This window comes from Ursus maritimus, unplaced genomic scaffold (assembly GCF_017311325.1).
Source record: "Ursus maritimus isolate PB19 unplaced genomic scaffold, ASM1731132v1 scaffold_6, whole genome shotgun sequence".
In the NCBI taxonomy this organism is placed as follows: domain Eukaryota; kingdom Metazoa; phylum Chordata; class Mammalia; order Carnivora; family Ursidae; genus Ursus; species Ursus maritimus.
The window spans coordinates 56,272,192-56,296,675 of NW_024426774.1; the positions used below are offsets into that span (position 1 = coordinate 56,272,192).

At 35.0% G+C, this 24,484-nt stretch overlaps 2 protein-coding genes across 7 annotated transcripts in view; one reads left to right on the plus strand and one right to left on the minus strand.

The window, feature by feature from the left end:
- Nucleotides 1-24,484, plus strand: part of LOC103671314 (WD repeat containing planar cell polarity effector) — a 416,159-nt gene that overhangs the window by 49,806 nt on the left and 341,869 nt on the right. The window lies entirely within an intron of this gene.
- Nucleotides 21,685-22,543, minus strand: LOC121101028 (40S ribosomal protein S6-like). The gene has a single exon (XM_040623428.1). It carries the CDS (start codon nucleotides 22,472-22,474, stop codon nucleotides 21,743-21,745), a length of 732 nt encoding a protein of 243 aa, XP_040479362.1. The 5' UTR covers nucleotides 22,475-22,543; the 3' UTR covers nucleotides 21,685-21,742.

The window sequence follows — 24,484 nt, forward strand, 5'->3', positions numbered from 1 at the left end:
AGATCCATACTGGGTCACAAGTCCCGCCTTAACTGGTTCAAAAAGATTGAGATCATACCATGCCTATTTTCAGACCACAACACTATGAAACTTGAAGTCTACCACAAGAAAAAATTTGGAAAGACCACAGTTACATGGAGGATAAAGGGCATCCTACTAAAGAATGAATGGGTTAACCAGGAAATTAAAGAAATTTTAAAAAGTACATGGAAGAAAAGGAAAATGAAAACACGACAGTCCGAAACCTTTGGGATGCAGCAAAGATAGTCATAAGAGGAAAGTATGTAGCAATTCAGTCTTTCCTCATGAAGCAAGAAAAGTCTCAAATACACAGCCTAATTTTACACATAAAGGAGCTGGAGAAAGAACAGCAAATAAAGCCTAAAACCAGCAGAACAAGGGACATTAAGATTAGAGCAGAAATCAATGAATAAAAGTTAAAAAAAAAACAAAAACCCAGTAGAACAGATCAACAAAGCTAGGAGCTGGTTCTTTGAAAGAATTAACAAAATTGATAACTCCCTAGCCCGACTTACCAAAAAGAAAATGGTAAGGACCCAAATAAATAAAATCACAAAGGAAAGATGAGAGATCACAACCAACACTGCAGAAATACAAACAATTATAATAGAAGTTTATGAGCAATTGTATGTCAATAAATTGGGCAATCTGGAAGAAATTCCTAGGAACATATACTACCAAAACTGAAAGAGGAAGAAATAGAAAATTTGAGCAGACCCATAACCAGCAAAGAAATTGAATCAGCAATCAAGAATCTCCCCAACAAACAAGAGTCCAGGCTGGATGGCTTCCTGGGTGAATTCTACCAAACATTTAAAGAAGAATTAATATGTATTCTTCTGAAAATATTCCAAAAAGTAGAAATAGAAAGAAAACTTTGAAATTCATCCTATGAAGCCTGCATGAACCTCAACATCATAAAGGCCACATATGAAGACCCATAGCTAATACCATCTTCCATGGCAAAAAGGTGAAAACTTTTCCCCTAAGGTCAGGAACATGGCAGGGATGTCCACTCTCACCACTGTTGTTCAACATAGTACTAGAGGTTCTAGCCTCAGTAATCAGACGACAAAAAGAAATACAAGGCATCCATATCAGCAAGGAAGAAGTGAAACTTTCACTCTTTGCAGACAAAGTGATACTCTATATAGAAAACCCAAAAGACTCCAACCAAAAAATTGCTAGAACTGATACAGGAATTCAGCAAAGGCACAGGATATGAAATCAATGTATAGAAATCTGTTCCATTTCTATACACCAAAATGAAGGAACAGAAAGAGAAATCAAGGAATCAATCCCATTTACAATTGCATCAAAACTGATAAGATACGGAGGAATAAACCTAACCAAAGAGGTAAAGACCTGTACTGTGAAAATTGTAAAACACTGATGAAAGAAATTGAAGAAGACACAAAGAAATGCAAAAACACTCCATGCTCATGCATTGGAAGAACAAATACTGTTCAAATATCTGTACTACCCAAAGCAGTCAACTTTCAATGCAATCCCTATCAAAATAACACCCATGTTTTTCACAGAACTAGAACAAACAAGTCTAACATTTGTATGGAACCAGAAAAGACCCCAAATAGCCAAAGTAATGTTAAAAAAGAAAACCAAAGCTGGAGGCATCACAATTCCTGACTTCACGCTGTATTACAGAGCTGTAATCATCAGGGCAGTGTGGTTCTGACACAAAAACAGACACATAGATCAATGGAATGGAATAGAGAATCTGGAAATTGACCCACAACTGTCTGGTCAACTGATTTTTGACAAAGCAAGAGAGAATATCCAATGGAAAAAAGAGTCTCTCAACCAATGGTGTTGGGAAAAGTAGACAGTGACGTGCAGAAGAATGAAACTGTACTACTTTTTTACACCATATACAAAATAAATTCAAAATGGATGGAAGACCTACATGTGAGATAAGAAACCATAAAAATCCTAGAGGAGAACAAAGGCAGCAACCTCTTTGACCTTGGCTGTAGGAACTTATTACTGTACATGTCTCAGGAGGTAAGGGAGACAAAAGCAAAAAGGAACAATTGGGACTTCATCAAGATAAGAAGCTTCTGCACAGTGAAGGAAACCATCAACTAAATTAAAAGAGAAACTTCAAAGCGGGAGAAGGTATTTTCAGGTGACATTTTAAATATAGGGCTAATACCCAAAATCTGTAAAGAACTTACAAAACTCAACACCCAGAAAATAAACAATCCAGTTAAGAAATGGGCAGAAGACGTGACTAGACATTTCTCCAAAGAAGACATGCAAATGGTTAACAGACACATGAAAGAATGCTGAATACCATTCATCATCAAGGAAGTACAAATCAAAACCACAATGAGATACTAGCTCACACCTGTCAATGACTAAAATTAACAACCCAGGAAACAAGAGATGTTGGCAAGGATGCAAAGAAAGGGAATTCTCTTGCACTGTTGGTGGGAATGCAAACTGATGCAGCCCCTGGTTACCCAAAAAGTTAAAAATAGAACTGCCCCATGGCCCAGTAATTGCAGTACTGGGTATTTACCCAAAGGATACAAAAATAGATTCAAAGGGGCACATGCACCCCAATGTTTATAGCAGCAATGTCCACAATAGACAAGATATGGAAAGACCCCAAATGTCCATCGACTGATGAATGCATAAAGAAGATGTGGTATGTATATATACGTATATACACATACATAGAATATATACACACACACATACATATATACATGTGATGGAATATTATTCAGCCATCAAAAAGAGTGAAATCTTGCCATTTGCAATGATGTGGATGGAACTAGCCTGTATTATGCTAAGTGAAATAAATCAGAGAAAGACAACTACCATATGATTTCACTCATATGTGGAATTTAAGAGATAAACAGATGAGCGTAGGGGAAGAGAAAGAAAAATAAAATAACATAAAAACAGAGACAAACCATAAGAGCCTCAACTGTAGAGAACAAACAGGGCTGCTGGAGGGGAGGTGGGTGGGGGGATGGGCTAAATGGGTGATGGGTATTAAGGAGGGTATGTTTTGTGATGAGCATTGGGTGTTATACGTAAGTGATCACTAAATTCTCCTGAAACCAATTCTACACCATGTGTTAACTAGGTTGAATTTAAATAAAATTCTGAAAGAAAAAAGAAAAAATCTCCTTTGGCAGCCCTTATAGCAATAATTTATTTATGCAAAATTATCAGTGGATACTATAGTGAGTGAAAGTTTGATGAAAAGCAGGATATTTGCATATTCAAAATATCTTCCCATAAAATACTTAGTAATTTTTTTAAAATAAGAACAGTTGTGCCTTGAATATAGCAAGGTTGACATGGGACTTTCGATTTTTTTTTAATCTTAAAAAAATACCCTGTCCTCCAAAGTACATAAATCATTTCTAAACAGAGATGCATTAAAGAAAAATAGCATCCTAGAGGACAAAACACTTGAGGCATTTATCTCTTGACCTTACCAGATGACAGACCTTGAAGGAACTTAAAAGCTACAAAATAACTGGCTCTGACATGTATCAAGATGGAGGAAATACTTTCCACAACTTTGAAATAAGTGCTTAGTCTTTAAAGAGAACAAAAGAAAAAGTATCATATTTCATAAATAGAATTTAACTGTTGAATAGTTCACATTATTCATTTGTGATTTTGTTGTTACTTGGGGAAAGCTAATAAAGTTAAGTCACGCTTATTTTTTATATCCACTCTTTTCCTCCCCACTTCCCACCCCCCTTCTAGTAGTGTGAAGTGAAACTGAAAGCTTTAAAAATTTCATTGCTTACCTCAGGTGTCAGTGAAAAGTGCGTTGGATGCTTTTCTTTCACTGCCATTAGGTCCACACAGGTCAAATTTCAGTTTACACCTCTTAGTTGGCATTTGTGTTCTTCTGTAGTTTAGTGGTAACCTGTGTTTCTTACTTTTCTTAACTTTACCACCCGGTAGAAATCATCTTGACACATTTTTATTTATTTTACCCTGTAAAAAATTTTTTGCTTCTAATTACATGTGGTTCTCTCACCTCTGTTCTTTTCTGAATGTTTGCTACTCATCTATCAAAATATATTGTGGATTTCTGTTTGTTTTGGGAAGCTGTTCCTAGGCCTCCTGGTCCATGATGATTTCTCTGTATTAAGACATCTTACAGCTTGTTTGTTAAAGCCTTTTCTTTGGCATTTTATCTTTAAATCTTCTGCATTTTTGTTTTCTTATTTGCGTCTGTACCCTTTTGTCTTCTCAACTAATTTGTAAACTCCAAAAGAGGAGATACTGTATTTGTACCTCCCAGTCTTTCTGACAGTGCCTAGGTGACTTCGTAGTTGAATTACTTTTTAATGTACACAGTTATCCTTTAAGCACTTATTACCTAAAATGGATATAAATCCTTTAAAATTGGCATATTATTATTACTTTTTGGAATCTGCTTAAAATTAAAATGATTTCTCAAAATGAATTGGAGTAGGTATACTTTTTTCTCTTGGAATAACTGGGAAAAACAACAAAAAAGAGAATGAATAGAGAAAAAAAATTTTTTAATAAAGGAAGTTATCTCTCAACATTCTGTTCAGTTTAAGGATGCCCAAACACTCACATATTAAATATGACACCAGTGAAAGAAATTTTTATAGTTTTCTTTGGGGGGAATATAATACAGCACTTACCTTTTTAATAGAATGTAGAATATAAATTTTTAAAAGAGAGAAAGAGTACAAACAGTGGGGAGAAGTAGAGGGAGAGAGGGAGCGGGAGAGGAAGAAGCAGACTCCCTGCTGAGCAGGGGGCCTGATGTGGGGCTCAATCCCAGGACCCTGAGATTATGACCTGACCCGAAAGCAGATGCTTAACCAACTGAGCCATCCGGGCATCCCTAAAATGTTGTTTTAAAGAAAGCAAGAAAGTACTGATGCTTAGTTGTTTACTAGGTTAAGAAGAGTTAGGAAAGAAAGAATAAGTTGGGGATACGTTAAAGAAGGGCAACTAGAAATCTAGATAATAAAAAAATATTCATTATCCTTTCAGTTGGGTACCTCTGATCTGAACAGATGATTCACATGTGTGTAGTTGCTTTTAGGGAACCAAAACATTATGCCAGCATTTTGCCTTTAATATATTTTGGGACTTAATTGCTTTAATGTTATCTAAGATCACTGTGGCCAGCATTTGTTGCCATTATAGTTGTTGTATTTTTGACGAGACAGATTTTTAAAATATCCAAAGCTTTCAGTATGGGAAACTTCTTTTTTCTCTTTTGGCTATTATTTTTCAAAAATAATAGGCATCTGTAAACTTACCATTGGGGCAGCGGTGGGGGTGGAGGCAGTGACTCTGGCAACAACCCATAGCTTAATGTTATATTGCTGAGGTTCATTCATATTGTTGCATGTCACTATGGTTCATTTGTTTTAACTGCTGTATGGTATTCTGTTTGAATATTCCATGGTTTATTCATTTATTGTCTTGGTGATGGACATTTGGGTTTCCAGATTTTGGTATTCTGAAGACAGGTACATTCTTATACATTTCTAGTATGTGTTTTGGGAAATGTATACCTATAAGTTAGAAGTGCTAGGCCATATGGTATATGAATGCTCAGTTTTAGGAGATAATGTCCAACGCAACTATTTTCTAAAGTGTTAATTCCTTCAAGTTGCCTTCTGAATCATTTTGACACGATACCCATAGTCTTTGAGAGCTTCCTTGTATTCAAATATGATAAGATGTCTGAGGCCCAGCTTGTAGATTTTCTGTTCTAGATTTGGAATTAGCCATTGCCCCAAGGAGCCTTGGTCCTTTTGGAAATATATGTAGAGGCCACAATTTGGGCAGGAGGAGTGCGCATTATTGAATTCATTATTTTTTTCTAGGCCTTCTTAGTGGATGGAGCTAGGAAATATGTATTTTTGGGGGGGAGAAATACATCATAAGTTCATACTGATATTCTGACTCAAATTCAGCAAGACAGGGTTTTTAACTTTTTTGGTTTTATTGTGTCTTTTCACATGCTTAAAATTTTGGTTCTAAATGATAATCAACATAATTACTTAAACTTAATCTAAAACAGCTAGGATTTTAGCATAGCAATATCATTACTATCAATATGACTATCAAAAACAGTAATTTCTTGGCATTTCTCCCTTCTCCCTCCCTTAGGATATTCCGTTAGGCATGAATAGCAAATTGCTGTGTTTTAAAGTCACTTAAAGTAATTCTTGGCGTGTTTGAACTTCATTTCTTTTTTATCAGTTATTTTACCTAAAATTTTTTAATTAAGTTTTTTATTTTAATTCCGGTATAGTTAACATACAGTGTTACATTAGTTTCAGGGGTACAATATAGTGATTCAACAATTCTGTACATTACTCAGTGCTTAGCATGATAAATGTACTCTTTAGGTGTGCCTGGTGGCTTAGCCGTTAAGCGTCTGCATTCGGCTCAGGTCATGATCCCAGGGTCCTGGGATCGAGCCCTGCATCGGGCTCCCTACTCGGCGGGAAGCCTGCTTCTCCCTCTCACACTCTTCTTGTGTTTCCTCTATTGCTGTCTCTCTCTGTCAAATAAATAAATAAAATCTTTAAAAAAAATGTACTCTTTAATCCTCATCACCTATTTCACCCATCCCCCCCCCACCAATCTCCTGGTAACTATCTGTTCTCTATAGTTAAGAGCCCGTTTCTAGGTTTGTCTGTCTCTTTTCTTACCCTTTGCTCATTTGTTTCTTAAATTTCACATATGAGTGAATCATGGTATTTGTCTTTCTCTGACTTGCTTATTTTGCTTAGCATTAATACTCTTGTTCCATTCATGTTATTGCAAATGGTAAGATTTCATTCTTTTTTATGGCTGAATAATATTCCATTGCATATGCATACATATGTGTGTGTACACACACATACACACCCACATCTTCTTTATTCATCCATCTATTGATGGGTACTTGGGCTGTTTTCATAATTTGACTATTGTAAATAATGCTGCAATAAACATAGGGGTGCATGTATCCCTTTGAATTTGTGTTTTTTTTTGGGGGGGGGGTAACTACCCAGTAGTGTGATTACTGGATTGCAGGGTAGTTCCAGTTTTAACTTTATGAGGAACTTCCATACTGTTTTCCAGAGTGGCTGCACCAGTTTGCACTGCCACCAACAGGTTCCTATTTCTCCACATCCTCACCAACACTTGTTGTTTCTTCTGTTTTTTATTTTAGCCATTCTGACAGCTATGAGGTGATATCTTATTGTGGTTTTGATTTGTATTTCCCTTAAGATGAGTGATGTTGAGAATCTTTTCATGTGTTTGTTGGCCATCTGTATATCTTCTTTGGAGAAATGCATGTTCACGTCTTTTGCCCATTTTTTAATTGGATTATTTGTGGTGTTGAGTCGTATCAGTTCTTTATATATTTTGGATAATAACCTTTTATTGGAAATGTCATTTGCAGATGTTTTCTTCCATTCAGTAGGTTGTCTTTTAGTTTTGTTGATTGTTTCCTTTGCTGTGCAGAAGCTTTTTATTTTGTTGTAGTCCTAGTAGTTTATTTTTGCTTTCGTTTCCCTTGTTTTAGGAGACATATCTAGAAAAAATTTGCTACATCTGATGTCAGAGAAATTACTCCCTGTGCTTTCTTCTTATTTTTATAGTTTCAGGTCTCACATTTAGGTCCTTAATCCATTTTGAGTTTATTTTTGTGTATGGTGTAAGAAAGTGATCCAGTTTCATTCTTCTGCTTGTTGCTGTCCAGTTCTCTCAACACCCTTTGTTGAAGAGACTGTCTTTTTCCCATTGCATATTTTTTCCTCCTTTGTTGAAGATTAATTGAGCATATAAATATGGGTTTATTTCTGGGCTCTCTATTCAGTTTTATTGATCTATATGCCTGTTTTTGTGCCAGTACCATACTAGTTTGATTACTACAACTTTGTAGTACAACTTGAAATCTGGGATTGTGATACTTCCAGCTTTGTTTTTCCTTTTCAAGGTTGCTTTGGCTATTTGGGATCCTTTGTGGTTCCATATAAATTCTAGGATTGTTCATTCTAGTTCTGTGAAAAATGTTGTTGGTATTTTTATAGGGATTTCATTAAATTGGTAGGTTACTTTGGGTAGTGTGGACATTTTAATGTGTTCTTCCAACCCATGAGCATGGAATATCTTTCTTCAAGATCTTTTATCAATGTTTTATAGTGTCTCTTTCTCTTTCTCTTACTCTCTAGGTAACTTTTTTTTTTTTTTAACTTTTTGGTTTATCCTTCCATTTAAAAAAATAAGCATTCATGTATCTCTTTAGCAGATAAAAAGCAGGATACTGTACATTCTGTGCTTTTTTTCATTAATCCTGATATCCTGGATATCAAATTGTAGGAGTATATAGAGATACCTTATATTCCTTTTTAAAGCCTCATAGAACTCTGTGTGTATGTACCATGGTTTTTTCATCCACTTCCCTTTTGATAGATATTTGAGTTGTTTCTGTTACTTTGCTATTATAAATGATGTTACAGTGAATTGCATTGGGCATATGTTTTGTATTTTTGACATTATTAGAAGGATTGCTGGGTTTGAAAGTAAATGTGTATTTCTTTTTTAAAGAAAGATTTTTATTAGAAAGTGCGAGAGAGTGAGTGAACATGGCGGGAGGAGGAGAGGGAAAGGGTGAGAGAAACTCAAGCAGACTCCATGCCGAGTGCTTCAAATCATGGGGCAGTGTGAATTTTACTTAGCTATCTTCTTTCTTACCTATGAATATTTTTATTATATGGTCACATGTTGTACTTTCACCTGCTGTATATTAAGGATACCCTTGATCTGATATCCCAGAGCCCTCTCTTCGGAGGAATGAGATCTATTGGATTTGTTTTTCCTATGCCATACAGTATTTTTAAATAAGGGGCTTGTATAGCAATCTGAATAATTGTCTAGCACAGAGAGTCTGTTTTTCATTTCTTAGCACATGGTTTCTCTTGTGGCTATTGAAATCAGTCTAATTGTTGCTTATTTTAAGTCAGTCTGTCTAACTTCTTTTAAGATCTTGGCTTTGTCTTTGGTCTTCTTCAGTTTCACTGTGATGTGTCTGTGCATGAATTTTTATTTCTTTTTAAATCCATCTTTGAATTTGTTGAGCTTTTGGAATCTGTAGATTCTTACATTTCATCAGTGTGAGAAATTTCTTTATATTTACTCAAATTTTGCCTCTGCCCTGATCTCTCCTGTTGTTTTTGAGCTATAATCAGACATACTAAATAATTTCTCACTTTGTACTCTAAGTTGTTTTGTTTTTTAAGATTTTATTTACTTACTTGAGTGAGAGAGAGCATAGGAAGAGGAACAGAAGGAGAGGGACAGGCAGACTCCATGCTGAGCATGGAGCCCGACATTGGGCTTGATTCCAGGACCTGAGTTGAAATCAAGAGTCGGTCTCTTAACTGACTGAGCCACCCAGGCACCCCTCCAGCTCTTTATTCTGCTGTTAATTTTTTCCACTGAGTTTTAAATTTCAATTATTATGTTTTTTAATTTCTTGAAGTTTTATTTTTCTCTAAAATCTGTTGTCTTTTAAAAAATAGTTTACTGTTCTCTGCAGTATTTTCAACTTGGGTTTTTATTTCATTAAATATAGTAAGGATAGTTATTTTATAATCTGTGCCTAATAATTCCAACATATTATCTCTTTGAGTTTGTTTCTGCTTTCTGTTGCCTTTGCTGATTCTTGTTCATGATGTATTATGTCATTCTTTATTTGAAAAATTAATTTTGGAAAGTCTGAGGTCTGAAATGAAAGTGTGTATTCATTCCTTCAAGAGGAATTATGTTTGCTTCTGCCACAGAAATCACTTACTGGTCTGAGACCACTTTGGGCTAAATTCAAAACTTAAGATGCTTTGGATACCCAGGTCAAGAGAATTTGGGCTGTATTTCTGTGTGATGGCTGACTTCAGGTTGCAGTTTCTCAGGAGCAGGATCTCCCCTTTTAGTCCCAAGGCAACTTTCTTTGAAGTCCTCTTGGGATAAGAGGGGTTGGTGGGCTTTATTTCTGTTTTGTTTTTACATTGAGAATGTAGTATCTCAGGGTTCAAGCTTTACAGTGGGAGTGCTTGTCTGTTAGATTCCCTACCTTGGACACACCTACATTCTGCCTTCTTTTCTCTTGAACTTGAAAGCTGTATTACTCTTTTTCTCTGAGTTCATGTTTAAGGTTCTAAGTTATCTGTTACCACGTAGCTTATGCATAAAAATATATATTTCTTAGCATTCACCACTTTCATTTATTGTGCAGGAGGAATGGGAATCAATACCACCCTCATCTCTTCTTTTTGCTAACCTAATTATAGGCTAAACCTCCCACAGCATCCTTTTTAAACTTTCTGCTTCGCTGAACACGTATCCCACAACATTTTAGTGATTATGGTGCCATGGAGTTCTAGGTTAGGCTCAGAATCTTGAAAGCTATGGCTTTCAGAATCTTAGGAAATTTTATTATGAGTTGGCCTATAGTATCTTGGGATCTCTGGACCAGTATAGCAAAGGGAAGGTTTTTAGTAAGTTTTACATTAGTTAGAAAAAGTTGTTGAACCAGAGCCACATTTCACAGTAGTTTTGCCTTGAGCCCCTCATATTACCCTAGAGCCTAGCTCTCATGACAATAGTAATCTAGCAAATATGTCAGAAGCAATTAGAGGAGCTAGAAAAGCGAACCTTTGCAGACCAGTGTCCCATTTTTTGCCATGGAAGTGTCATATTTTTGTGTACTTTCAGTCTTTAGGGATTATGAGGTGTGCCATAAACACTTAAATGTTCTTAGGTAGATCTGAGCTCTGCTTGATATTGTGGCCAAGAATATTACTTGGATCATTTCTATGTTTAGCTTTAGACAGATAAACTATATAGGTCATACCCTTCAACTAGGGAAGATGAAAATGAAATGTCCAAAGACAAAAGAAAGGGTAGATTATCACACGATGGGTTTAAGAGCTAAGAAAATGAATGGTGATAGAGGCCTAGTGCTGGAGAACAAAGGGAAATAGACACTATCCAAAGATTTGATTGCATACTTCTGCTGTTTAAGTGGGGAACCTACACTAGTTTTCAGTTTGGATTGAAGCCCTCCATTTTTATATCTCTGTCTCCCTCTCCCTTCCCACCCCCTTCCCACCCCATCTATCTCTCTCTTTCTCTCTCTCTCTCACACACACACACACACACACACACACACACACACACACATTTTAACACACTTTAACACTAGCTACTATTCTAAGCCAAAGTGTATTTGGCTCTCTCCTGGCTTTCAACACTGGAGGTTGGCAAGTTGGAGGACTGGTATACTTACCAGCCAGGGAATTCTGTAATCTACAACCGTGGCACCCTGCTGCTAGAAAACGTTTGTCTCTCCAATTATAAATAATAGATCTAATGTCTTTGGTAGGGCCTTAGAGTACCTTTCTGTTCCACCTGGGTTTCCCTTTCTCTCCCTCCAATTTACCTTAGAAATGCTTGGTTTTAACTCTTTAGAGACAATGTTGATTATAGTAATTCATGTGAACAGTTTATCATTTATGTTTGATTACCATTGTAGAGCTGTAAAGATGACTTCTAATCATCATGTATATTATTAAATAAGTGTGAGGTTAATATTGTAAATTTAATATAACCATGGGATTTTATCATTCATAGATGCACATTTAAAGGACTTGTTGCTCAACAAGATAACAGGAACATTAATTCCAAAAAATCTAATATTTACTGAGAAAATAATTATACTAGTATAAATATAATAATATGTCACAGGGAGGGGAGAGGGAGAGAGAGTCTAAAGCAGACTCCATGTTGAGCACAGAGCCCATCATGGGGCTTGACCTCAGGACCCTGAGATTAGGGCCTGAGCCGAAACCAAGAGTCAGATGCTTAACCAGTGGCACCACCCAGGTTCCCCAATAGTATGTCTTCCTTATATATAGTTTAAAAAGGTCTTTAAAATGTGATTCTGGGTAGAGAACAGGAACAAGAGCCTACCCCGTTACCCTCAGGAAGCCAAAGAAGTAGAAGATAAGAGAAGGTATGTCATTGCCTTTGACTATGAAGAGGCCATCCACCATTCTCATTTGTCTCTGTTAATTTTGGCTTTGAAACACATTCTAGATTTTAAAATGATTCCTTTTGAGGTAATATATAATCAGTTTGAGCACATTTGAAATACATTATTTTCAGAATTGGGATCCTACTTCAGAGTACATTTAAATCACAATTAAAATCTAACATTTTAATGCATCTCAATCTATTAAAGTTTTATAAGTCTAAGAAAGATAACAAGTTAAAGTTTGGATGGTTGATGTGGTACTGTGGTGTCTTGATGGTGATGGTAGTGGTTTTTGTTTTGTTTTAAATACTGAGAAAGCTTTACTAAATTTGTAGGTTTATTGACTAGTGAACACTAGGTGGTGCAATTGTGCAAGGACCGTATAATGAAGTACGCTGAAAGTTGTTTTTCAGAAGGCAGGAGGATGAAATTAAAATTCTGGTTTGAGGCAACTCTTTGGAAATGTTAAATATTAAAATGCATGGATGAATCTAGTTCTTTTATTAATCGTTCTGGGATTCAAATGGAAGCTATCTTGTGATTTAGATCACAAAGGCCTCAAAGTATTTGTATATTGTTTATATTACATTTTAACCTCAACTAACTATAGAAAGAAAAACAACTCCACAAAAAAAAAACTGATACAATTTGGTTTTCTATCAATATTTCAATATTGAATTGCTCTATGACTACAATTAAACTGTCTTATATGCTACTATTTCAAGTAATTCTAAAATGCCATATTACATGTAATATTACAGTTCATCTTATCAAGTGATTGTTGAGCAGTTAAAACTTGAAAAGTAGTTTTCCTCTTGGCATGTTTTGTTTTCTTTTATCCATTAAAAAAACAACAACAACAACCTTATGTTCCTATGTAGGTTCAGGTCATTAAATTAGTAAATTTAAGATTGAGTTTCTGAAATGAAAAATAATTGTTGATTTACTTGTATATTAAAGAGAAGAAAAGAAAACATTTCTGTACAGATAAATATTTAAAGCTTTAAGTCTTAATTCCGAAAGTTTTTCCCCCCTTTTAAGTTCTTTTCCAATTTGAGATACAGTTCTTTTTGGAATTAAAAAAAGTCATTTATGTCTTCCAACAATTTAATGAATAATGTTTCAATTACACTTATATTTAAATGTCTTTCAATATTTTGAAAGCAAAAAATGAAACTGACTTATCATTTTGAAAATTCACTGGTAATCACAGAAAAATCAGAATCACTTAAAGTACTTCAGTAGGCTTCCGTAACTGATAGAATTACACAAACATATATATGTGTATTTTTACGCTATTTTTCTAATTGAATCATATATCCTCTATCAGATACAGAGTTATACAAAACTGATTTTAAGTTTCACTTAATGTACTGAAACAATTTTATTTTAAAACTTATTTTCCGTGTACTATACAAAGATCACAACATTGAAACTTTTTCTCCCTAACATTATAATACTTCTCTTCAAGACTCTACCACGTTTAGTATTTCTTTTTTGAATCTTTGATATTTCTATTTTGAGATAATATTATTTCATTAATTATGAATAAAGTCATTTTCCTTCTTTTTGTGAAATGGATATATGTGTTCACAGGCAGATACACATACATCAGAGTCTGACTAGTTGGGCCATTGCTCATGGCTTATTTGATGCTATATATTTTTATTTTAAATTTATTTTCATAGTCCCCTTTGAAACTTTTGGAATGTAACATGTAATTAATATTTTGTTTAAAAATACAAATTAATATTTGAGTCATGTAAGCCTGTTTTAGATAAAATGTTATAGGAACAATTTGTGGAATTGAAAAATCACTATTTTTATAGTAGTTGGCAGCCTTTATAAAATGACTTGCTATTCTTGTAGATATATCCATTATCACAATTGTCACTATTTAATGGTACCCATGTTAGCTATATTAGCCAGGGGGCTGAATAGCCATGAAAATGGGAGTAACCTCTGACCTCAGAAATCGTTCTTTTAAAAAGAGGACTGAAACATTGGTGATAGGAAATTTGAATTGCTCTTGCAGCTGCAGTGTTTGTTCTGTGAATACTTAATTTAGTTTAAAGCTATACTTTTTCTTCCAAATCTGTCAGTCTTTCAGAAGCATCAAATTCACTTCAGGAAGAAAAAAAAAATTGCTTCCTTCCCAGGCCTGTATTATTGAATGCGGTATTCAGGCTTCAAACAGTTTCAGTTAAGCAATACATATAGTCTTAAGAATGGGAATCCTCACATTTGACATGCTCTGTTAAATATATAGCTCATTCAGACCCCATTCAAGGATATTGCTATGCAGGCACTTATTTTGGATAATCCTTTTAATGACTATAACTCAACTTCTTAGCTATGTAAAAAGATTGGTAGAGTGTGGAGATGTAAGTTGTGTGTGTGTGTAGTGTATATATATTACTGATGTGTAAGTATGTGTATCTATGTTCATTATATAAGTTTGTTAAAGTTTTATAAAGAATTTGGATTTTGTGTTATATATGTACATATTTATTTAGATATTTGAAAGAAACTGTGCAAGACTTATGTTTGATGTGTAGTAAGTTATACATAGAATACTCATTAGGGTGATGGGATCGCTATGACTAATTCTCACATGCTGACCAAAAATTTAGCCCAAAGAGATTTCACAGTAGTGTTAAAAAAAGAAGTTGGATCTTAGTCTCATTACTTTGAAATTATTAACTCATCTAGCTTTACAAGACTCTTCTACCCTTACTTTTAAGCATCTTAGTGAAGAATTTGTCAATCAGAGAAAGTGGGGAGAAAAGGGCAGAAACCTAGTATTTGCTGCTTTAATACCAACTGAGGCAAAATTAAAATATTTGCTATATATTTTAATGTTTGTTCTGTATATTCCATAATGTTAAATGATTTTGAAAAAACAGGAAAGACTATTATGGTAAAAACAACATGAAAGCAATCTGAAATAAGTTTTTTCAACATTATACCATTAAGAATTATGTGAAATAAAAGACCATATATGATTATTACTTACTTTATTATATGCTGTATTGAATTATAAATCCTGACAGTAAGAACTCTTTGGTGCAGTTTGGAAAATGATAAAGCATTCCTGAAACCCATTTGAGTTTCAATGCTTAGTAAATCAAAATGGGACCAATTAAAAACTGAAATAATCATGTTTTAATTAGGAAAATAAATTTGCTGCTTTTCCTCATTTTGTATTTAACATAAACAATCACATATGGAAACATAATTTTTAGCATATCTAATATAAAACACACTGTTACATGCTTTCTGGCCCACCATTAGCATTCCTTTATTTCTGAAGGGTTAGAGGTGCGTCTTGCAAGTACCACGTCCGTTCCTTAACCAACCGTAAGAGGAGGCTTTGATGCCAACAAGCTGCTTTCTCTACTTCTGCTTTACTTGAACAGAGTGTACATAATTATCTCCTCCAAAAGTGAACATTATATGTAATGAACTTTCTGAATTCTATACCTTCTTTTAATTCGTTAATTTGTTTACACTAGCTGTTAGTAACCTAACTTTATAGGAGTTTAACCTAGTTATGAAAGAAGAACAAGTATTTGACAGAGGTCAAATAAATATTTACATCTTATTTATAAAAATAGTTTGTAAATCAAATACTATTTCTTAATATAGGAAACTTGTTTTTGTATTGAATAGAATTGTGCACATCACCTTTAAGCCACCTTGAATAGTGATACAGAAAACAATTTCTATATAGATTTTTAAAGTCTAGTTGTTTTAAAATTTAATTGCTTTTCAAAATAGGACTTACTACAAAACTACTGGAACATAACCTTTTAATAGAAATCCTTGCTTCTATTTAGAATAACAGTAGAGATGAAGTTACTAGAGTATTTAAGAAATAGGGAATGCAAAGCATGTCCTGAATCACTCAAGAAGCAATTTATTAGCCATTATCTACCATTCTGTTCATCTGTCAATAAATGATATTATTGGTTCAAATTCTCTGATTGCCTATAGATAATAGTTCAACTATTAGAAAGAAATACACTACTAAAAATTGGTTTGATAAAACTTGGAGTAATCAAAGTATTACCAGAGTTAATTTTTAACCACCAATTGTGGAGCAGACTTTATTCAGCATACTCAGTTTATTCTAACTCCGTGTTACAGAAGTTTTGGCAATGTGAGAGAATTTTATCTGCTTTTATCTTGCAGTATATGTACACTTTCTATTTCAAGTGAAAAGAGGGGCTTTAGGTGTCAAAAAATTAGCAAGACTGCAATGAGATAACTTAGTTTTCTGTATAAGTGTAAATTTTGGGTTCACTGTCTTAGAAGAAAAGACAAATTTTTTAAAAAATTTAATAATTGCATATATTTGGCGAAAGTTTCACTTCTCATCAAATACTATGTTTGCTAAAAATCTGTTTTCTTTAAATATTTCGGCAACAGATATTAAAACAATATTCTTTAACAGTTTTTTAAAGTTCTGGGAGACTTGTATTCAGGAATTGCAAAGAGGAAAATTGAGAAAAGTCTGAGAAATAGACAACAGCCCATAATTTTTTTTTAAAGACTTGTTTGATAGAGAATGTGTGTGGTGAGGGGCAGAGGGAGAGGGAGAGAGAGAATCCTCAAGCAGACTTCCTGTTGAGCACAGAGCTAGATGTGGGGCTTCATCCCAAGACCTGAGATCATGACCTGAGATGAAATCAAGAGTTGGCTGTTTAACCAGCTGAGCTGCTCAGATGCCCCAAGCCCATGAATTCTAATGACAAAGCCTATATTGTTTTGAAAATATACACTAACTGTAGAGTTATTTTACATCTCACCTCATATGATATCTCAGAACAAAATAAAAGTGACTGATTTCCATGAATACATAATTTCCTTTTCTTAAATGTTACTTCATTAGGAGCAATATGATTCTGACTCAGAACCATTGGACAGTGAAATTCTGTCGGGCTAGTTTCATCTTTTCTGCTAGCTTTACTACTTTAAAAACTATAAACCCTTAATAAATGGCGGAAATCTTGTTGGTTTGAAAATACATGTCAAAATAATACATGCTTTAAAAATATTTTCCTTGAATGAGACATGAATGAATGCTTTTGAAGGAGGTATTGACACTAGTGATTTTGATGATTGATATTAAGCTATAAAGAAAATACCCAGGATGTTGTATATTTAAAAGCAGACTTATGTCAGAAATATATGCTAAAATTGTTGGGGTATACAAATCATCTTCATAGCTGGATAACCTTGCTTGTATGAATTTCTCTCCCTTTGAGTACCCAAAACAATTTGTCAAAAGTGAATTTTTAATTTTTAAGTGATGGTTTAAAGTATTTTAAGATGAAAAGCTCTAAACTCAAGTATATTACAGTGAACTAATTCTACAGGATAGTCACATTTCTCAATGTTTCTTATTTTTCCACACTAGCGTATTAGTGAATTGGTTCTTATGTAGTAAATCAATTATTATTTTTAATTAATTATTTTATTTGAATATCATTGACACACAATATCATTAGTTTCCGGTACAACGTAGTGATTCCACAAGTTAATACTTTATGCTATCTATGTTCACAATAGTGTAGCTACCATTCGTCACCATACACTATTATAATGCATTGACTATATTCCTTACGCTAATCCTTTTATGCCCATGACTTATTCATTCCATAACTGGAAACCTGTATCTCCCACTCTCCTTCACTCATTTTGCCTGTCCCTCCCACCCCCCTTCCCTCTTGCAACCATCAGTTCTCTGATTCTGTTTTTTGTTAGTTGTTTTAGATTCCACATATGAGTGAAATCATAAGTATTTGTCTTTTTCATCTGACTTATTTCACTTAGCATAATACTCTTGAGGTCTGTCTATGTTGTTGTAAATGGCACAATCTCATCTTTTTTATGGCTATGAAATATGTGTGTGTGTGTGTGTATGTATGTATATATATAATATTTATTTATTATTTATTTATGTATACACACACACACACACACACACACACATACACACCTCCATCTTCCTTATTCATTTTCTATCAATGGATGATTGGATTGCTTCCATATTTTGGCTTCAATAAATAGTGCTACAATAAACATAGGGATACATGTATCCTTCCAAATCAGTATTTTTTGGGGTTTTTTTTGGGGGGGGGGAATACCCAGTAGTGGAGTTATTGGGTCATATAGTATTTCTCTTTTTAATTTTTTGAGGAACCTCCATACTGTTTTCCACAGTGGCTGCACCAGTTTACATTCCCACTGACAGTGTGTGAGGGTTCCCTTTTCTCCACATCCTCATCAACATTTATTATTTTTTGTCTTTTTGATAAATGACATTCTGACAGGAGTTAGGTGATATCTTATTGTGGTTTTGATTTACATCTTCCTAATGATCAGTGATGTTGAGCATCTTTTCATATATCGATTGGCCATCTATGTGTCTTCTTTGGACAACTGTCTATTCAGGTCCTTTGCCCATTTTTAATGATTATTTGGAGTTTTTTTTGGTGTTGACTGTGTAAGTTATTTATATATTTTGGATATAAACCCTTTATCGGATATGTCATTTGCAAATATCTTCTCCCATTCAGTAGGTTGCCTTTTTATTTTGTTGTTGGTTTCCTTCACTGTGTAAAAAAGCTTTTTATTTTTATGCAGTCCCAATGGTTTATTTTTTACTTTTGTTTCCTTTGGCTTAGGAGACATGCCTAGAAAAATGTTACTACTGCTGATGTCAGAGACATTTCTGTCTGTGTTCTCTTATAGGATTTTTATGGTTTCAGGTCTCATATTTAGGTCTTTAATCTACTTGAGTTTATTTTTATGTATGGTGTAAGAAAGTTGTCTAGTTTCTTTCTTTTGCATATACCTGTCCAGTTTTCCCAGCACCATTTGTTGAAGAGACTGTCTTTTTCCTGTTGTATATTGTCTTCTTAGTCATAGGTTAATTGGCCATAAAGTGTGAGTTTATTTCTGGGCTGCCTATTCTGTTCCATGGATCTGTGTGTCTGTATTTGTGCCAGTACCATACTTTTTTGATTATTACAGCTTTGTAGTATATCCTGAAATCTGGGATTAATACCTTCAGCTTTGTTCTTCTTCTCAAAATTGGCTATCCAAGGTATTTTGTGGTTCCATACAAATTTTAGGATTATTCTAGTTCTGTGAAAAATGCTGTTGGTATTTTTTTTTTAAGATTTTATTTATTTATTTGACAGAGACAGCCAGTGAGAGAGGGAACATAAGCAGGGGGAGTGGGAGAGGAAGAAGCAGGCTCCCAGAGGAGCCAGAAGGCTGGGATCACGCCCTGAGCCTAAGGCAGACGCTTAATGACTGCGCCACCCAGGCGCCCCTGCTGTTGGTATTTTGATAGGGATTACATTGAATCTGTAGATTGCTTTGGGTAGTATAGACATTTTAACAATATTGGTTCTTCCAATTCATGAGCATGGAATATCTTTCCATTTGTTTGGGTCGTCTTCAGTTTCTTTCACCAGTGTTTTGTAGTTTTCAGAGTGCAGATCTTTCACCTCTTTGGTTAAGTTCTGAGGTATTTTTTTCTTTTTGGTGCAATTGTAAATGGGATTTTTTTCTTAATTTCATTTTCTGCTACTTTGTTATTAGTGTATAGAAAAGCTATCAATTTCTGGGTATTAATTTTGTATCCTGAACTTTACTGAATTTATATGTTACTTCCAGTGGTTTTTTGGTGAAGTCTTTAGGATTTTCTATGTATAATATCATGTTATCTGCAAATAGTGATGGTTTAATTCCTTTCCCAATATGGATGCCTCTTAGTGTCAATTTTTATTTTTACATCTTGTTTGGGATTCTATATATCTAATTTTGTAACTTCACATGTTACTTTACATAGTATTGCTAACAACAATTTATAAATACTTGGTCATATATAATTGAGGGATTGATTATATTTGACTTGATTAAAGGCAGGAGTCTGGACTGTGTGACTCTTGGGGTTCCTTTCTTAGCATTTTGAGCCATCCTTTTGAATGCAGATCATGTTCTTTGAAATTTAAGCCTTATTTGACCTTTGTGAAATTTTTTAAAATTCTTGTTTTTTTGAGCATAGTATATGGTGATTGCAGATTTATCATACTCAGATTTTGCCATTGGGGGACATACCTTCTTATTTAGTAGAGATAAGACATTCATTCATTCATTTGACAACAAATATTTATAAAATATGTACTATGTTCTATAAGAGTAATTAAGTTACCTATCAGGGCTCAAGTTGATTTCAGTCTTATGAGGGACACAGACAAGTAAATAGGTAATTAAAATCTAAGAATGTACGTTGATGAGTACCATGATTGGGGAACGTACAGGGTACTCTGAAAGTACATGTGGTGGAATTAGGTTTGGCCGTCTAACCAAATCTTAGTGGAGCCTGGTGTTGGGAAAAGCCTCCTGGAGAAAGTTTTGGCTAACCTGAGGCATAACATGTATAAGGGTTAGCCTGGTGACTTGTTAGAAGGGAAAGAGTCATGGGGATAGGTAAGTGCGTTTCACATGAGGTATGTGCAGAGGAAAAGAGGAATAGAGAACATGGCATGACTCATGGGACTCTAAGACTTCAGTATTCAGAGATGAAGCTGGAGGTGTGAGCAAGGAGTATTTTGTGCATGGTCTTACGTATTATTGGAATTTCATCCTTGGTGCAATGGAAAGTCATTAAGGCTTTTCAGAGAAATGACATGATTCTTGTTGCTGTTTGGAATGATTTTGCTGGCAACAATATGGAGAATGGGTTGAAAGAAGTTAGATTAGAGACAAGGGTACAAAGTGAGCACTTTCTGGGTAATTGGTTGAGATGTGTTTGAGTCACTATTTTGGTAGCAGTAGAGATAGAAAGAACTAGATGAATTTATGAAATTTTAATTAGTAACAGCACCAGAGTTGATGATTGATAGGATGTGGAGTTTGTGGAAGAAATAAATAGTAGTAAAAGTGACACTCAAGTTTCTAACTTAGGTAATTAGATGGATAGCACTTCCGTTCAATGTGATTGGAATCATGGAAGAGTCAGAAAAGGAAGAATATGAATACAGTTTTATAAACTGTGAACTTCATGTTAATGTGGATGGAAGATGGCCAATAGAAGGTAGATACATAAACTAGCTGCTCAGGAGAGAAATGAGAGCTAGTGACTAAGTCATCAACATGTAGGTAGTAATTGGAGTAGATCAGGTGTTTTGCTGGGAGGATCTAAAGAGAAGAGATCTTGGAGGACTCTGAGTAGGACCCTGAGGAATCCAATATTTAAGAGATGGACAGAGGAAGAACCAGTGAAAAATACTAAGAAGCAGCAGCTAGAGAAAGGTAGGTTGAAAATGAGGAGAGTGCAGTGTCACTGAAACCAATAGTTGAAAGTGATTGAAAAGGTATCAGGCAGTTAGAGTAGAAATATAAGGGTAGAAAATGCACACTATATGGGAAATTCAGATGAAGTGCTGTGTGATTTCAGATGAAGGAAGGGTTCTGTCTGGCTCGGGAACAGGGAATGCTTCATGGAGGAGGCTGCATCTGAAAAGCACATTTTTAAAAAATTAAAAAAAAATTTTTTTTGATGTCTGATCTTATTTATTTGTCACTCTTAGAAGATCTCATTTTTGACTGGACTCAGTCTTAGAGGTAGAAGCTGTCAGAGCGGACAGCCTCTGTCTCCTGGCAGTCTGTTCCTGGCCTTTCTTTTTCTTTGCCCTTCTTCATTCTCTTGGCCAGAAGTTTAGCATATTCCTCAGTCTCTTCCTCATTTTTCTTAATGCACTGTTTCTTCAAAGCAGTACGCCAACATTGGTGTTGGAGGGCACATGGAGTAACAAGACAATGAATCCTGGGAGCTTTAGTTCTAGGTTTCTTACCTTCTTTGTTTAGGGGCTTTCCCACAACATACTGGCAGATGTCCTCTTCTTCAGAGAGATTGAAAAGTTTGCGGATTCTGCTGGCTCTTTTGGGCCCCAGGTGACAAGGCATAGTAGTATCAGTGAGTCCAGGAATATCCTTCTCCCCTTTTTTTACAATGACCAAGTTGAGAACACTGAGATTGGCATCCACAATGCACCCCCATACAGATTCGCGCCTTCTCTCACCAGTCCTCCTTGGTCTATAGCAGTAATGCCCCTTACTCAGCAGCGGGTGGACACGGCCATGTGTCAAGACACCTTGCTTCCTGGGGAAGGCTTGTCTGTCAGTGCCACCACTGATTCGGACCACGTAATCCTTCCAGTCTTCACCCAGAGCATCAGCAGCAACTTCTGTGGCCATAGGCTTCTCATAAAAGCTCTGAAGTTTGCGTTCATCATCCACTTCAATGAGTTTCTGGCAGCCAGTAGTTGGGAAAGAAATGTTCAGCTTCATCCTGAAGCAGCATACCACCTCCGAGCTGAAAAGCACACTTAAAGAAGCTACTGAATAGTGGGAAATATATTCCAGGTAAAGCGGCAACATATTAAAAGGTAGGAAAGTAGAAGCCTGTAGAAGTAACAAGTTGTATGTCAGCTAGGGACAGTTCCAGGGTTGTTGTTAGAAGTAGGACAAGAAAGATAGTAGGGGGAAATGATAATGAAGGCTGTGATTGACTTGCTAAAAGCTCTATGCTCTTGGCAATAGGAAGTCATAGGATTTTAACTGGAGTGATTTCATTCCTTTTAAGGCTGAAGAACATTCCATTGTATAGATATATCACATCTTGTTTATACATTCATCAGTAATATATTCTTCAGGATACATATATAGGTAATAATCTATTTTGAAAAAGGAAAGTAACCTAAAATTCAGGGTGCAAGTCACCTCTGGAGGAGGGGATTGGAGGGATGTGACTTGGGAGGGGACACAAGCATTTTATGGTACTGGTAGTGTTCGATTTCTTAAACTGGTGGGTGGGTACAGGATATTAATTTTATTCATTAAATAGTACTTATATGTTTTATACTTTAGGATGTATAATGTATTTCACAATCAAAAAAAATAAAGTGATCGTGCCTTTAGTGTTATTTTCAGTATCTTATAAACAGAAGAATGATATGATAAGATTCATTATTTGATAAGATTAATCTATCAGTGGGTTAGGTTGGGGCAAAGAGAGGTTCTTTGGAGAGATTATTGAAATAGTCCAGAAAAGGAGTAGAGGGCCAGAACCAAATCAAACTATAGCACTGGAGAGGAGAGGGAATTAATATAAATTGGGCAAAAAAAATCAACAGTATTTGTGAACTGGTGGAAGGGACAGGGTAAAGTGGAGGTGTTCGTTTCCAGATTGCTTTCTTTCCTTTTCCTCACAGTGACTTTATCTAAAATCACTCATACTGAGCCTCCCCCTATTCTCTTTGCCTTACTCAACAGAAGACCTCTCTTCATTCTTCATTAGGAAAAAATAAGTCTCCCAGCACCTGAAAACATCTTAATCTTTATCCTTCTTTCGTTCCTAATTATCTCAGAAATAAGTAAATTTCTTTTCATGGCTAACACTTCAGCTTTGATTTTTATCCTCTTCTCTTGACTTCTGAGATCGTGTGTCATGGCTATGTCTTCTCAAATCTTTATTTATCAAATATTTATTGAATATTTATATGATACAGTGTGAGATGTTACAAAGCAGCTTTATGTAGCACTTGTGCTAGTCGAGTACTCAGATAAGTAAGCAAAGAAATAATCTTAGTGTATGGTGACTAACATATCATACTCTAAAAAAAAGAAATAATCTTAGTGTAGGATAAGCTCAGTAAAGTTAAAATAAAAAAGAATGATGTGACAGAAACTGGGATGGTGTTATTTTATATGGTGACCATTGGAGAAGACTTTTGGGAAGAAGTGACATATGCGCAGAGAATTATGAGAAGAATCAGATTTCCACATAAAAGAAGAGCACAAAAACTCATAGGAATAAGATTCATATTTTTGAGAAACAAAAAGCCCATGTTTCTGGATTGTAGTGAATAAGGAGGACAGTGGTAAATGATAAATTTGGAGAGGTAGGTCCTGACAAGAGGTTTGAATTTTATTCTGTCTATAACCTTTGTTACTCCACTATATCTTTCTTTTAAATTCATAGATATTCTAGAGGCCTTTTCCTTTTCTAAATCACCTTTTGAATAGGTGCCACTACTTCCCTTTCTTTTCCAAATTCTTTAAAACCAGAAGAAGTAAAGATAAATCTCAACACTGTTGGAAGACATGAAATGGTGCCATCAGAAATTGGGAGGAATTCCTGAGAGGCTGAAAGCAGAAGGCTGGAAAATGACAGCCCAGAATGGCACAGAAAACAACTGTGCATGAAAGGAAACCATTAAAACTTTCAAGTTCTTGCTAGTAGAGGTAATTATTTAAAGGTATGTGTCTTAAATAGGAAGATGGTATTTCTCCTTGCCC

Bases quoted from the DNA above. Each gene is read 5' to 3' on its own strand.
- LOC121101028 (XM_040623428.1), bottom strand. From the start codon at position 22,474: ATGAAGCTGAACATTTCTTTCCCAACTACTGGCTGCCAGAAACTCATT.